Source organism: Falco biarmicus, chromosome Z (assembly GCF_023638135.1).
Source record: "Falco biarmicus isolate bFalBia1 chromosome Z, bFalBia1.pri, whole genome shotgun sequence".
Taxonomy (NCBI): domain Eukaryota; kingdom Metazoa; phylum Chordata; class Aves; order Falconiformes; family Falconidae; genus Falco; species Falco biarmicus.
The window spans coordinates 19,564,861-19,577,780 of NC_079311.1; the positions used below are offsets into that span (position 1 = coordinate 19,564,861).

General features: G+C 41.9%; 2 protein-coding genes across 11 annotated transcripts in view; both read left to right on the forward strand.

The window, feature by feature from the left end:
- Positions 1-10,633, forward strand: part of DMXL1 (Dmx like 1) — an 85,422-nt gene extending 74,789 nt beyond the window's left edge. For 5 of the 6 annotated variants that reach the window (XM_056323721.1, XM_056323717.1, XM_056323718.1 and 2 more), the window contains 7 exons: positions 1,001-1,061; positions 1,620-1,747; positions 1,917-2,009; positions 2,468-2,559; positions 3,472-3,524; positions 6,361-6,578; positions 6,943-10,633. In XM_056323721.1, coding sequence (XP_056179696.1) covers positions 1,001-1,061; positions 1,620-1,747; positions 1,917-2,009; positions 2,468-2,559; positions 3,472-3,524; positions 6,361-6,578; positions 6,943-7,167 — 870 coding nt within the window. In that variant the 3' untranslated portion in view covers positions 7,168-10,633. Of the gene's footprint in view, positions 1-1,000; positions 1,062-1,619; positions 1,748-1,916; positions 2,010-2,467; positions 2,560-3,471; positions 3,525-6,360; positions 6,579-6,942 lie in introns of those variants that run through there. The other variant, XR_008819327.1, reaches the window with a different exon arrangement.
- Positions 10,634-11,609: 976 nt separating this feature from the next.
- TNFAIP8 (TNF alpha induced protein 8) overlaps positions 11,610-12,920 on the forward strand; it is a 66,255-nt gene continuing 64,944 nt past the window's right edge. Inside the window, exons 1-2 of one of the 5 annotated variants that reach the window (XM_056324918.1) lie at positions 11,610-11,744; positions 12,274-12,497. Coding sequence is in view for 2 of the 5 variants with exons in the window: in XM_056324924.1 (XP_056180899.1) it covers position 11,744 (1 nt within the window). In the remaining 3 variants the exon portion in view is untranslated. The other 4 variants (XM_056324921.1, XM_056324924.1, XM_056324920.1 and 1 more) reach the window with 4 other exon arrangements.

Here is a 12,920-nt window from a genome sequence, read left to right on the forward strand (position 1 = left end):
CTGTTGTGTTGAAAGTGAGTGCTCTGGCAACAAACTTACGTCTTGCCATTTAAAATTAACACCTGGCATGAATATGAACTTATGCCCTCTTCTCTCTCAGGTGTTAGATAAAAAATACATGCATGAACAAACTGATTCCAAGAATTTTCAGAGGAAAGGCAGTCCTCAGTGTAGCCAGATGCTTTTGTGGAGAGCTAAGGAAAATACATACGCAATTTCCCTATCAAAAATCCCTACTGTTTCTTTCCTGTTGAGGGTTGGACTTACTATTTAATTAAATGAGGTTTTTATCTTAATTGTCAAATGTCTTCAGTCCTCTTCATGTATTGAACTCTTCCCACTTAGGGGTTAGTCAGCTAAGAAAACAGCATTCTTGGTCATGTACCTTGCTCCAAGCAGAGTTTGGAATTTAGGAGCAAAAGTACTACTAAAAGTCCATTGGATCTGCATTTGAACAATTATAAATGCTTTTGAAGAATTTTTTTATTTACTAGTTGCTAGGTGTATTGCTTATTTTGGATGGCCACAAATAATCACCTTTTAATCAATGACAATAAATTAACTAGACTTGAAAATAAATATATTCCTTCCTATTCTTTTACTTCTGTTAAAGTTGTTTACCTCTTTCTTTACATGCTTCTGCCTCTCTCTCTTGCTTATCTTACAATGTTCAGGAATATTCCAATAAATTTAATGGAATCAGAAAGGAATTGGCAAGAAAAGAGGTAAGACTGCAGTCTAAGGAGTGTTTATATTTGGATCCATAAATCTCTGAAGCAGAGAGTTAATATTTACCTAGATGTGTAAAGCTGCAAAAGCATTAACATCTACACTGGTCTTGGAAGAAACTGACTTCTATCTGACTTTCTAAACCTGGTACTTGCTTTCAGTAGGAATTTTGATAGGAAACAACTCTCTGCGATCACTATTTATTCTAGTTCAGTAACTTTTGTTCAGTAGTATTGTTTAATTAGTTTTTATTATTTTGTATGTTGAACAGATGCTCAAGAAGGCTATTAATAATGTAAGAAGAATGGCTTCTCACCCAACATTACCATATTGTAAGTTCAGTTTTGTTAAAAAAAGGAAGAAGTTACCTGAAGATTGTATCTTTACTTATTGGCCCTGTTTCTTAGTATGCTGCTGTTTTTTACTAGCACAATCTGTTAGAAGTTTGAGAAGTTGCTTATAAGCCCTATTTTACTGAAACTATTTGTCATTTTTCATTTAAAAAAAAAATACCGGGGGATACAGCCTTTGGAAACAGTAATTTATTTTTTATATATTTAGCAAAAAGTACTGTATTTCTGGTTTTTGTGACTTGGATGAAAAATAGTAGGAAAAACACATTATTATCTCCAAGCTTCATATTTCAGTACCATCTAAATACAGTTCTTAATTAAATAATGAGTAAGTGCAGTTCAATATTGGTTGAATAGCACAGGTTTAAGTTAAAGTGGTACCCACAACTCCTACACTATGCCAGATGTACTATGTCGCATATTGTGCCACTGGTTATTCTGAGGATGATGTGAGCTGGTGTGAGATTTCATAAAATTTTGGAAGCAACCTTCCTGCTACAACACCTGTGAAAGTTGTGTAAATATTTTCTGTTGCAGACCTGACAGGTGCTCAAGATGGTAGTGTGAGAATGTTTGAATGGGGTCATGCACAGCAAATCACATGTTTTCGGTCTGGTGGCAACTCAAGGGTAACTCGAATGAGATTCAATTACCAAGGAAATAAGGTAACTGACAGAATGCTTCTGTACTCTCTCCCCCACCCCACCCCTGCAGAAGCATCCCATTCTTCAAATCTAAAGCAGTTTCTCTGATCTGTAGATAATTTCTCTCTTTTACATACACGTGTGTGTATATATATATATATGTATCTACAATTACTATGTCTTTTTTCAGTTTGGAATTGTTGATGCTGATGGATACATAAGTTTATATCAGACAAATTGGAAATGTTGCCCACTTACTGGAACTTCACCTAAACCATATTTGGTAAGTCGAAGACTAAATTTGCTTCCATATGCTTGTGCTGTGCTCTTTTATTTCCTTCCTCCTTTATAATAGTTAGGAGAGGGTAGGGATTGTGCTGATAACCAGTATTAATGAAGATGTAATAATATTTTGTTGTTATCCTGTGAAAGGTGTGACAGACGAGGTCTTAAATCCTAATCATACTTACTAAGTTGGAGAGCAGAAAATGCAATGTTAGACTTGAAATAACTTTAATGTTCTTTGAGACTTGTCAATTGTTAATTAATTTTCAATAGCACAGGACTGGAAAATACACTTCCATGAAAAATTAAGTGTATCAGAAGGCATACACATAGCTTTGTATCCTGTGTTCTTTGAATTGTTTTTGAAACAGCTTACCTTCTCAAGGAAGTTTTAAGATTTCATGCTTATGCAAAATTTGTTTGTTTCTTAATAATTTCTAAACTGCAATTTTTCAGACTTGGCAGTGTCATAACAGAACGGCCAATGATTTTGTTTTCATCAGTTCATCGTCTTTGATAGCAACAGCAGGATTGTCTTCTGACAACAGGTAAGAACTGCTGCGATAATTCATAAAAATGAAGTGGTGCCCTATTTCCCCTCCTTTCCCCCCACCGGTGTATTTTTGAGGAGTCTCCTTAAGCAGTTTAAGAGCAATGTGCATACTTCTTTCTTTGTTTGTGAGAGGGGAAAAGAAGTAATGTTTGCAGCTGAATTCCATGTGCCTATTAAAGGAGGTTCCATAGGGAAGCCCAGATCCTCTGTTTATGTTCCATGTGGTGGTGGAGGTGAAGTGGAGGGAGAGATGCTGATCTCTTTGGTATCCAGTGTCAGGACACAGAGGAATGGCTCAAAGCCACATCAGGGAAGGATCAGGCTGGACATTAGGAAGCATTTCTTTATCAAGAGTGTGGTCAGGCATTGGAAGAGGCTTCCTAGAGAGGCAGTCAATGCCCCATGCGTGTCAGTGTTGAAGAGGTATTTGAACAGTGCCCTTAATAGCATGCTTTAACTTGGTCAGCCACTGAAGGGGTGAGGCAGTGGGTCTAGGTGTTCCTTGTAGTTCTAGATCTTTCTGTTCTATTCGTATAAGCCTGTCTTAAATTATTTTTATAGACTTAGGAAGTTGTGCATAGCTCTTAATTTAACATTTTTTTTCTTAAGTTTTGATCAAGAAATAGTAAGAATTGCTAACATTCAGATGTATTCAGCTACAAAAGACTGTAATCTCAATATGAATCTTTATGAGAATAGCCAGTAGTAGAATGATTGTCCAGAGGTCATGTTCTTGCAGTGTATGTATAACTGTGAAAGTAATTTGTCTGCTCAAAAGTAATTATTGAAAGTGTTTAGAAGTCCTTTTATGCCTGAAACGATCTTTCTAAGGTTAAGAAGACTTTTCAAGTGTTCAAAATACTGTAGAACAGTTGTTCCTGAATTAAAACATTTTTTTTTCCTACAGAAATATTTGTCTTTGGGATACTTTGGTTTCGCCTACAAATAGCTTGGTGCATGGTAAGTAAAAGACAACCAACAAAATAGTTGATCACATAAAAAAAAATATGTGTATGTCTCTGTTTTTCTGTGGAAGTTATTGTGGGAAGTAATTTTCATATTGGAAGTAAAGTACCTTTCACTGTCCTGTATGAGTGCATTAGCAGAAATATAAAAAATGATTCTTGAGAAATTATTTGCTGCTATATATATGAAAGGCTGGTTTCGTGGACATGAGCACCTTGCTTTTCATAGCTTGTATCTTTACACCGCAAGTGCAACCCTTGACAGCCAGACAACTGTAATTTCTGTTCTTTCTTAAAAGATTTTGAGCAACTCCCACTTGTAGTAGTGTTGTGTTAACCCTGGCTGGACATCAGGTGCCCACCAAAGCTGCTCTATCGCTTCCCTCAGCTGGATAGAGGAGAGAAAATATAATAAAAGGCTCGTGGGTCAAGATAAAGACAGGAAGATCACACAGCAGCTACCGTCACAGGCAAAACAGATTCGACTTAGGGAAATTAATTTATTACTATTCAAATCAGAGTAGGATAATGAGAACTAAAAACCAAAACTTAGAAACACCTTCGCCCCACCCCTCTGTTCTTCCTGGACCCAACTTCACTCCTGGTTTCTCTGCCTCCTCCCCCAAAGCTGCACAGGGGTGTGGGTAATGGGGGGTTACAGCCAGTTCACCACATGTTGTGTCTGCTGCTCCTTCCTCCTCACACTTTTCCCCTGCTTCAGTGTGGGGTTCCTTCCGTGGGAGACAGTCCTCCATGAACTTCTTCAGTGTGAGTCCTTCTCATAGGCTGCAGTCCACGAACTGGTCCAGCACGGGTCCATTCCACGGGGTGCAGTCCTTCAGGAACAGACTGCTCCAGCATAGGTCCCCTGCAGGTCCACAAGTCCTGCCAGCAAACTGCTCCAGCGCAGGCTTCCCATGGGTCACACCCTCCTTCAGGCATCCACCTGCTCCAGTGTGGGGTCCTCCACATGCTGCAGGTGGATATCTGCCTCACTATGGACTTACATGGGCTGCAGAGGAACAGCCTGCCTCACCATGGGCCTTCACCATGGGCTGGGGAGCGAGAATCTCTGCTCTGGTGCCCAGAGCACCTCCTGCCCCTCCTTCTGCATTGGCCTGGTGGTCTGCAGGGCTGTTGCTCTCAGACGTTCTCACTGTTCTCGTCCACCACAATTTGTGTGGTGCAGGGTTTTCTTTCCTCCTCTTAAATGTTATCACAGAGGCGCTACCACTCTCACTGATGGGCTCAGCCTTGGCCAGCAGTGGGTCCATCTTGGAGCCGTCTGGCGTTGGCTCTGTCAGACACAGGGGAAGCTTCCAGCAGCTTCTCACAGGAGCCACCTCTGTAGCCCCCCTGCTACCAAAACCTTGCCATGTAAACCCAGTACAGGTGACTAGCATATTGGGGAGACAATAGCTGTAACACTGTCAAAACTGCACTTTTCAGCACACTTAAGAGATACATACTTGCAGGATATGCATCCACACCCTTGAACTCAAGGTTCCTATGGCTATCTCCTCATAAATCAGAGGCGCCCCACTCCGAATTTGATCAATTACATGTTAGACCAAATAATGATACTGTGAAGATGGCATTGGGCACTTGCAGATACATTATCTGTTTGGCGAATATGAGAGGACATGTTGTTTATGAACTGCTAAGTACTTCATTGTCTCTGTGGAAATCCTGACCTTGGAGACTCCATGATTATGAAATGGTTCTCTGAAGATATGTATATGAATAAAAACTAAATTTTCTAGAAAATATTAATTGATTTTTTGTTAATGTATTGAATAACAGATACACAAATTAAGATCTCATAATTATATAGTAATTTCCAGAGTTTAACCAAAAGATGAACTTAACTGCTGCTATATTCGTAAAGTGGTGCATTTTTTGCTTTCAAAGATTGTCCAGGTCTGTGGCACTTTATGTATTATGCTAAATACTGTGGAATGATTTAAGTGCTTTCTCTATGTGTGTGTGCATGTATGGATTTTGACATACAGTATTACAAAAATACTTTAGAAGAATTATTCCCATAAATACGCTTTTTGAGATGTAATCAATATTTAGTGGGGTTCCATTAACTTTGTTACTAATGTTTTGTTGCAGTGGAAGAGAAATACAGTCTGAAATACAGAGTTAGGCTCAGAGAGAGTTGTGAAGTCCTTGTAATTGAAGTATGGTGAATGCTTAAGTTTATGTGTGAGATGTGTGAAATTTCTCAATGTAAATTTAGAAAACCCTTTGAACTGCGAGGACAATGTACTACGTGCCACCTGTTAGGATTCATAGTGTCTAGTCTCAGACATACTGAGCTTTGTCCTGGTAATGTTAATCTTCCTTCACTTCCTTCACTCATTTGAGGGAGTAGACATACACAAAAAAATGTGAAAAGCAGCAAATTAAAACAACCAGTGGAAACTTAGAGGTTATTTGGGCAAGTGATTTAGGAGGACATTTCTTCTGGCAAACATATGCCTTAAGGTAACAAGCATTAGAGAGTTTGAAAAGAATCTGTTTCTGGTCAAGGCTTAATAGTTTGTGATTACACAGGAACAGAAAAGAAGGATATAATTTTCTTTTCATACAGACTGTAATTGCTTAATATCAGAATACTGCCACTACAGAATGTCTGATGTGAACCTGGGCTTGCATATATATGGTACTGCAATAGACTGGTTGTGGTCACTTGGATTACAGCATCAAAGCCACTGTTGCTACTGTCTTGAACCATTAGAGGCTGACAGTAAATTAAAGTTAGTACTGTGAAATTGGTGTTAGTACTGTGTGTTTTATTTAAATTGCTTTACTTTGGCTTTCAGCTTTTATCTGTCATGATAGTGGAGCAACTGTGCTTGCATATGCTCCAAAACATCAGCTGTTAATATCTGGAGGCAGAAAAGGCTTTACATGTATAATTGATCTTCGCCAAAAACAGCAGCAACAGTTACTCCAGAGTCATGATTCTCCAGTCAAAGCAATTGCTGTTGATCCTACAGAAGAGTATTTTGTCACAGGATCTGCTGAAGGCAACATAAAGGTATTAATGAGGGGGAGGGGGCAGAGATGAAGATGGTGATGATGTGTAAATTCAAAAAGAATCTTGCATAGGAATCAGATGTGTCCTATATTCCATATTTGTTCTCAGCGCTGACTTTCACATTTACTAATCTAATTATGAAATGTTAGTCTTACCTTAGTCTCTGTATATATTCCTTTATTATAGAAAATTAATATTATATAACTGTGCCATTACAGATTGCTACATATCTTTTGTTTTACAGTTAGTGTCAGAAAAATGAATGCAAAATGTAGGCCAACTTCTCCATGAGTTATTACTGGTGAGTTTTAAGATCATGGTAATTACCCTTACAAGAGATTGATGGTTTTGATGCTTTTTCCAGGTGTGGAGTCTGTCTACATTTAATCTTCTTCACACATTCATCAATGAGCATGCTCGACAGTCTCTCTTCAGAAACATTGGGACAGGAGTTATGCAAATTGAGACAGGACCAGCAAATCACATATTTTCCTGTGGTGCTGATGGAACAGTGAAGATGAGAATCTTGCCTGATAGATTCAGCCCTTTAAATGATGTGTTAAAAAATGATGTGAAATTTATGATCTAAGATGTTTCTCAGAACAGTGTATAACATTCCCATTCTGCCAGCTCTGAAAATATTTTTTTCTTGAACTAGCCAACAAAGCAGATACACAATGATAGCTTGTGCCACAAAGATGCTTTCCACCCTCCCCCGCCTCTATGTACTACCTGGAGCTTTTAGTCCCTGATGCACTGATGCCTTAAAGATTAACAAGGTCCTTCAGATTTTGATCATTGCCTAAAATAAAAGCTATATATGACTCTGAATTACATAGTTACAATATTACTAAGATGTTGCTGAAGTGGTTTACCCTTCCTTTTGAAGTTGTTACACTCCCACCTGGAGTGTACCATCTGGGCATGGCCTCTGCCTATATTCAACACCTGGCCACCTTCTAAAAGCAGGGCTGTCCAGATGGAAACCATAGATAATGTTAGGCTTTCACTGTGGCAATCATAACTGTCTCTCTTCTCAACTTAAGTCAGTTGACAATAAAAAGGTATACCTAATGTATAAAGAATAGAATAAATTGTGTAGAAGAGAAACAAAGCCTGTATGAGTAGATACTTCTGGCCATGCAAGCATAACGAGCCACTGTCTGTCTCCATTCCTGGAATCCAGGCTGTTTACCTCTCTAACTTGCCTGATCTCCTTCCTCTGATCTAGGGTATAAGAAACTGAAGTATGTTCTGTCATTTGTCTTTTATTCTGTAGCTTGAACCACTGCCATCAGGATGGCAGGCTTACCTTTTGAAAAGAAATATATTTTTAACCCTGAACACTCCCTTTACAAAAATATGTAAATACTAATGGATATCTTCCTAGTAAGATAGTCAAGATTGTGTGAAGCTTTAGTCTTGATCAAAAAGATAGAGGAAGATACTGTTTTAGGATATGGCACTAGAATTTCTTCGAAGACTATTTATTTACCTGTCTGTAGAGGAAAAATAAAACCAAACCCCCACCTAATTTATTTGTACGTTTTTTCCAGTAAGACTTTTATTTAGCCCAAAGACACTCAGCTCATTTTTAGCACTTACGTTCTTGTTTTTCTGCTTTTCCTAAGTACTTTAAAAAAGGAAAAAGGAAAAATGTTCAACAGCAAAGTACTTTCATATTGAGTCTGTGTACTGTATGTTTACATCTGGTGTAAAATGAAAGAAAAAAATTTTGAAAAGGATAGATGGAATTTTTTTTTGCCAAAATAATAATTACGTAACTTAAATGTTTGACCAAATTATTAATGCACAAAGCCTTGACATTATTTTTTTTTAGTCTGCTAAAAACTGTTTCTGTAAGTATTTTGGTTTACTTACTTGAGAGCTTGACAGAGATTTAATTTGTAAATTAGATGTGAGGTTGAATTACTTGAATGCCAGTAGTGTACTTTTTGCTAAAAGATATTTTGTGAAATATAGCACCATGATATTAACTGTAAAATAAACTTGTCAAATTAGGAACTATGGGGATAAATAAAGCATAGCAGAAATGAAGGGCTTGCAAAATGAACTTTGTAACATTCTCAGGATGCCTTTATCTTAAGAATATAAAATTGTTTAAAAAGATTTTATAAAATGTATTAAGGTCATTTTAAATGTATGTTTTGCAAGTTGCAGTGCAAACACTATGAAGGTTTTCGTGCACATAACCTGAACCTACAATTTGTGCAATAAAAAGAATGTGAATATTTTGCCATGAAGAAACATGTGACAGCATTTCAAACTGGTACAGCTGTTCAGTGATTCAATTTTAATTTCTTCCACAACACTTAATTGAAATCAAAATTGATATCAAAACAGTTTAAGTACAGTGATGGACCAGAAAAGTGACTGACTAAAAGTGACACCACCTTACAAAACACACTTGCCCGATGCGTATGTTATATCTGTTCAGTGGCTGAGTTTCTAATATTCCTTATTCTTTTGAAAGAAGGAAAATGATCAAATTGACAGTAGCACACTCCTGGAGAATCAACTAAAACCCTGACTTTGTAGCTGCTTATATACACGCATTAGTTTTATGTACCAACTGAACTAACAAAGTTACATTCAGAAAAGGAAAATGTGCAAAAGTCATGGCAATGTTATATAATGATGTCCTTGATGTTTTGTCCTTAAATATTTATCTCTCATTAGCTTTAATATTTCAAGCTCAGTTTATTGTACTGGCAATCACAACTGTGAACTCAGCAGATTTTGTATGTAATTTGCCAAGACATACACTGTTGTCTTTTTTCAGAGTAGAGCTGCACTATGAATAATCCTGGCAAACTTACGCTTATACCAGAAAAGTACTGACTGTGAGCAGACATTTTCAATAATGTTTATAGTTACCGTAAGCTACTCTCAAAACTAAATTATGTAAAATCACCATGTATTTGCCACACCTTCATAATCTTCCCAATAAATCCTGCAGAAACTCAACCTTCTAGAATTCCATGTTGCTGCTACTTCATTTGCAAATCAGTTGTTTGCTTCTGTAATACTGTTTGTTGATGTTTAACAATTATTGTAAGTCAAATTATTGGTAGTTTTCTTGTAATGATGGAATCAAAATACATTAACTTTCTGTTGTATCTGAAACTTCTAAAGGGACATTCTCAACTTTGAAACTAGTCATTGGGAAAGAACTGAACTCAAAACTCTTCCAGCTGTTGCCCTTAACAACTACCACTGACTTTTGTCCTGCAGCAATTAATGCTTTCTCCCTGTTGCTACGCAAGTTACTCAAACAGAAGGGTAATAGTGGCTACCCAGGGTTCTGTGCTTGAAGCAGCCATGTGCACAAATTGAACTTAAAATTTGCATTTACCAGTGCATAACCAACAATAATTTCATGTCCAGGTGAAATAGCTTGTAGTTGATAATGTCCCTTTTAAATACCACAGACTAGCAGTTGTGACTTGTGTTTGTCTATGCAGCAATACATAATGCAATCAGAGTGTGTCATTCTTGTGTTGCTAATTGATTCAGTTACCTCGAACTGATAGGCAATCTAAGTTCTTTACTATTACTTTAGTAACTTGTGATCACGAGTTAAGACTCTGGCCATCTGGGTACTTAAACTGGCTTGTTGTGTGACTTTTACCAGAAAATTCTCAGCTGACAGCTGATGTTGCAGGATGTTTATGGAGAAAGATGGAGAGTGAAGTAGATGCAGGTTTTGTACCATGCTGCTGTGGCACAAGGTGAGCTTGTGAGTGTCCTACTGCATTTTAGGAACCTTGCTACCAGTTACAGGAAATGAACTGTTGAGCTATCCTACTTAGGTACCCACTCCCTTCCTCTTAAGAGCACCCAGTGTTAGGTTAGTTGCAATAGGTATGAAAAAGTAACAGTGATTAAAAGGAAATAAGCTTGGAGATGGTATATTCACCAAGGTGATTTTTTGAAATGTTTATTTTTACTAAAAATAGCAAAACCACCTCTAATGGCAGGTTCAGCACACTGATCAAACTTCTTTCTATAAAATAAAGATACTGATTTACCAAGCTTCTTGGTGTTTCTTATTCCTCCCCATTTCTAGCTCTAAAATCTGGATGGTTTTGATCTTTCTCCTTTCATGTCTTACACCCCTCAGTCGTCCCCGTGCCCCCCCCCCCCCTTCCTTCTTCATGCCTTCATTTTTCCTTGTATTAGCTTTCCAGTAGGGGGTGGGGGGTGTTTTTTGTCTGAGGGGTTCTGGGTGGGGTTGAGGTTTGTTTGTTTTGCCCGCCCCCCCCAGTGCAGAAGTGTCAGTTGTAATCAGTTCCAAGCCATTTCCCAGTGGGATGGAGCTGATGGTGCTTTTAGTCATTTTCTTCCACAACTAACTTTTTTAACCCTTTTTCTGTTTCATGTAAAATTGAAAGCCTGTGAAGATCTTAGGGAGCTTCACCTCCCTACTTTTCTCACCTCTAGAAGAGAGATGAAGATGAGTGCCCAAACTTTAGTCGTACAGGAGGCAGCTTAGCTGCTGCCAGAATTAAAAATAGCTCAGCGTGCAGCTCAGTAGAACGAAAGAACGGGTTGGTTTGGGGATTGTCCTTGCAATATTTGTAGCTCTTTCTTGGGCAGCAAGGCAAGAAGCAAAGAAAACTGTACCCCAGAGTCAGGCACTGGGACGGTGCTGCCCTTCGCAGGCGTGTGTACCCCCCCGAAGCTTTCCCCGGCCTGTGCCCTGCAGCAGGGCAGCCTCGCTGCGCCGCATGCCCGCCGCGACGGGCCGCTCGCCCAGGTGCGGGGCGGCGGCAGTTCGAGTGGGGCTGAGGGCCGGGGGGCTGCCCGGCCTTCCCGAGCCCGCCGCGGGGGGCTGCCCGGCCTATCGCCGGCCCGCCGCAGGGGGCTGCCCGGCCTTCCCCCGCCGCGGGGGGCTGCCCGGCCTTCCCGAGCCCGCCGCGGGGGGCTGCCCGGCCGTCCCCCGCCGCGGGGCTAGCGGCGGCGCCGGGCCGCGGAGGGCAGAGCCGCCCCTGTCCCGCCCGCCAAGGCCGCGCCCCGCCCCGCGGCGCGGGGAGCCGGGGTTGCCTCTGCCGCGCCCGCACCGCCCCGGCAGTGCCGCTCCCGCCGCCGCCGCCGCCGCCAGCCCTGAGGAGGCGCCGCCGTCCCCGTCCCGTGCGCACACAAGTAAGTGCCCGCGCTCCGCGCCGCGGGGTCCCGCTCCCGCCGCACCGGGCGGGCCCTGCCCCTGCGCGCCGCCGGCGGGAGCGGGCAGCAGCCTTGCCCGCGGACAAGGCGGGCCCGCGCCCGGCAGGGCGGGTAAGGCCTGGCCGCCCGGCGGCGCCCTGGCATCCTCCCCGCTGAGGGGGCGGCCGCGGGGGTCCGGCTGCCCGGCGGCTGCAGGTGCCCCTGGAGGGCAGAGTTGGGCTCCCGGTGCCGTCCCGGAGTTACTTCAGCGAGGGGGGCGAGCTGGGGCGGCCGGGGCGGGACTCGGGCAGCTCCCGCGGGGCCGGGGCAGGGGCCGGTGGCTGCCGCTCTCCTGCCCCGGCGGCGGCCGGCGCCGCGGAGCCCCGGAACCGGTGCGAGGCAGCTCCCCGTGGGAGCGGCCCCGGAGCGCTCGGCATGGAGCGCCGAGCAGAGCTGCGCTCGGTGAGAGCGGTACGCGTGCCTCTGCTCGGAGAGGCGCAGCGCCGGCCCCTGACGCCCGTCCCGGCAGCGGGGCAGCTTTCTCCTTTTTTCAGAGATACCCCTGCTTTCGCCCGGACCGAGCCGTCGCCCCCGTCAGGGTGTGCTGGGGCACACACGGAACAGATCTGCGGCTCTTGAGCAAAGGCGACAAGTGTGGTCACCCAGCCGAGCTCTGCGTGCTGCTGGTAAAAGGCAAACTTTCCTGAGATACGCGAGGCTGCTTCTGAAAGACTACCAGCGAAAATTCTGCTAGTAAGATCAGTTTGTGTCTTATTTACATCTAATTAAATAAGAAGGATCATAGTTCGTTGATTTAGATTTAATTAGGTTTTTTTCAAAAAAAAAAAAGCTTTTTGCTTTTAGAAGACTGGTTGGTCAAACTTTACGTGCTGAAGGTCTATGTGTCTCTAGGGGTGCACGTTTGCCATCTTACTTTATCACACATATGGATTGGTAAAGCAAAGTGCAGTCCAAACGGTGTGTTGCTCTGCACGTGCCTTGTTTCAGTTACACTCCTTTGCAAATTATTTCCTGTAACCGACTAGCAAAACTACTCCTGTTACAAACTGCCCAGTCAAAACTGCTCCAAGCAGTGGTATGCACCAGGTGAGGAGCTGTTAGTTACACTCACTGGCTGGGTTGACTGCTGCCAGCTCTGCTTATCTCTTCTCAGCT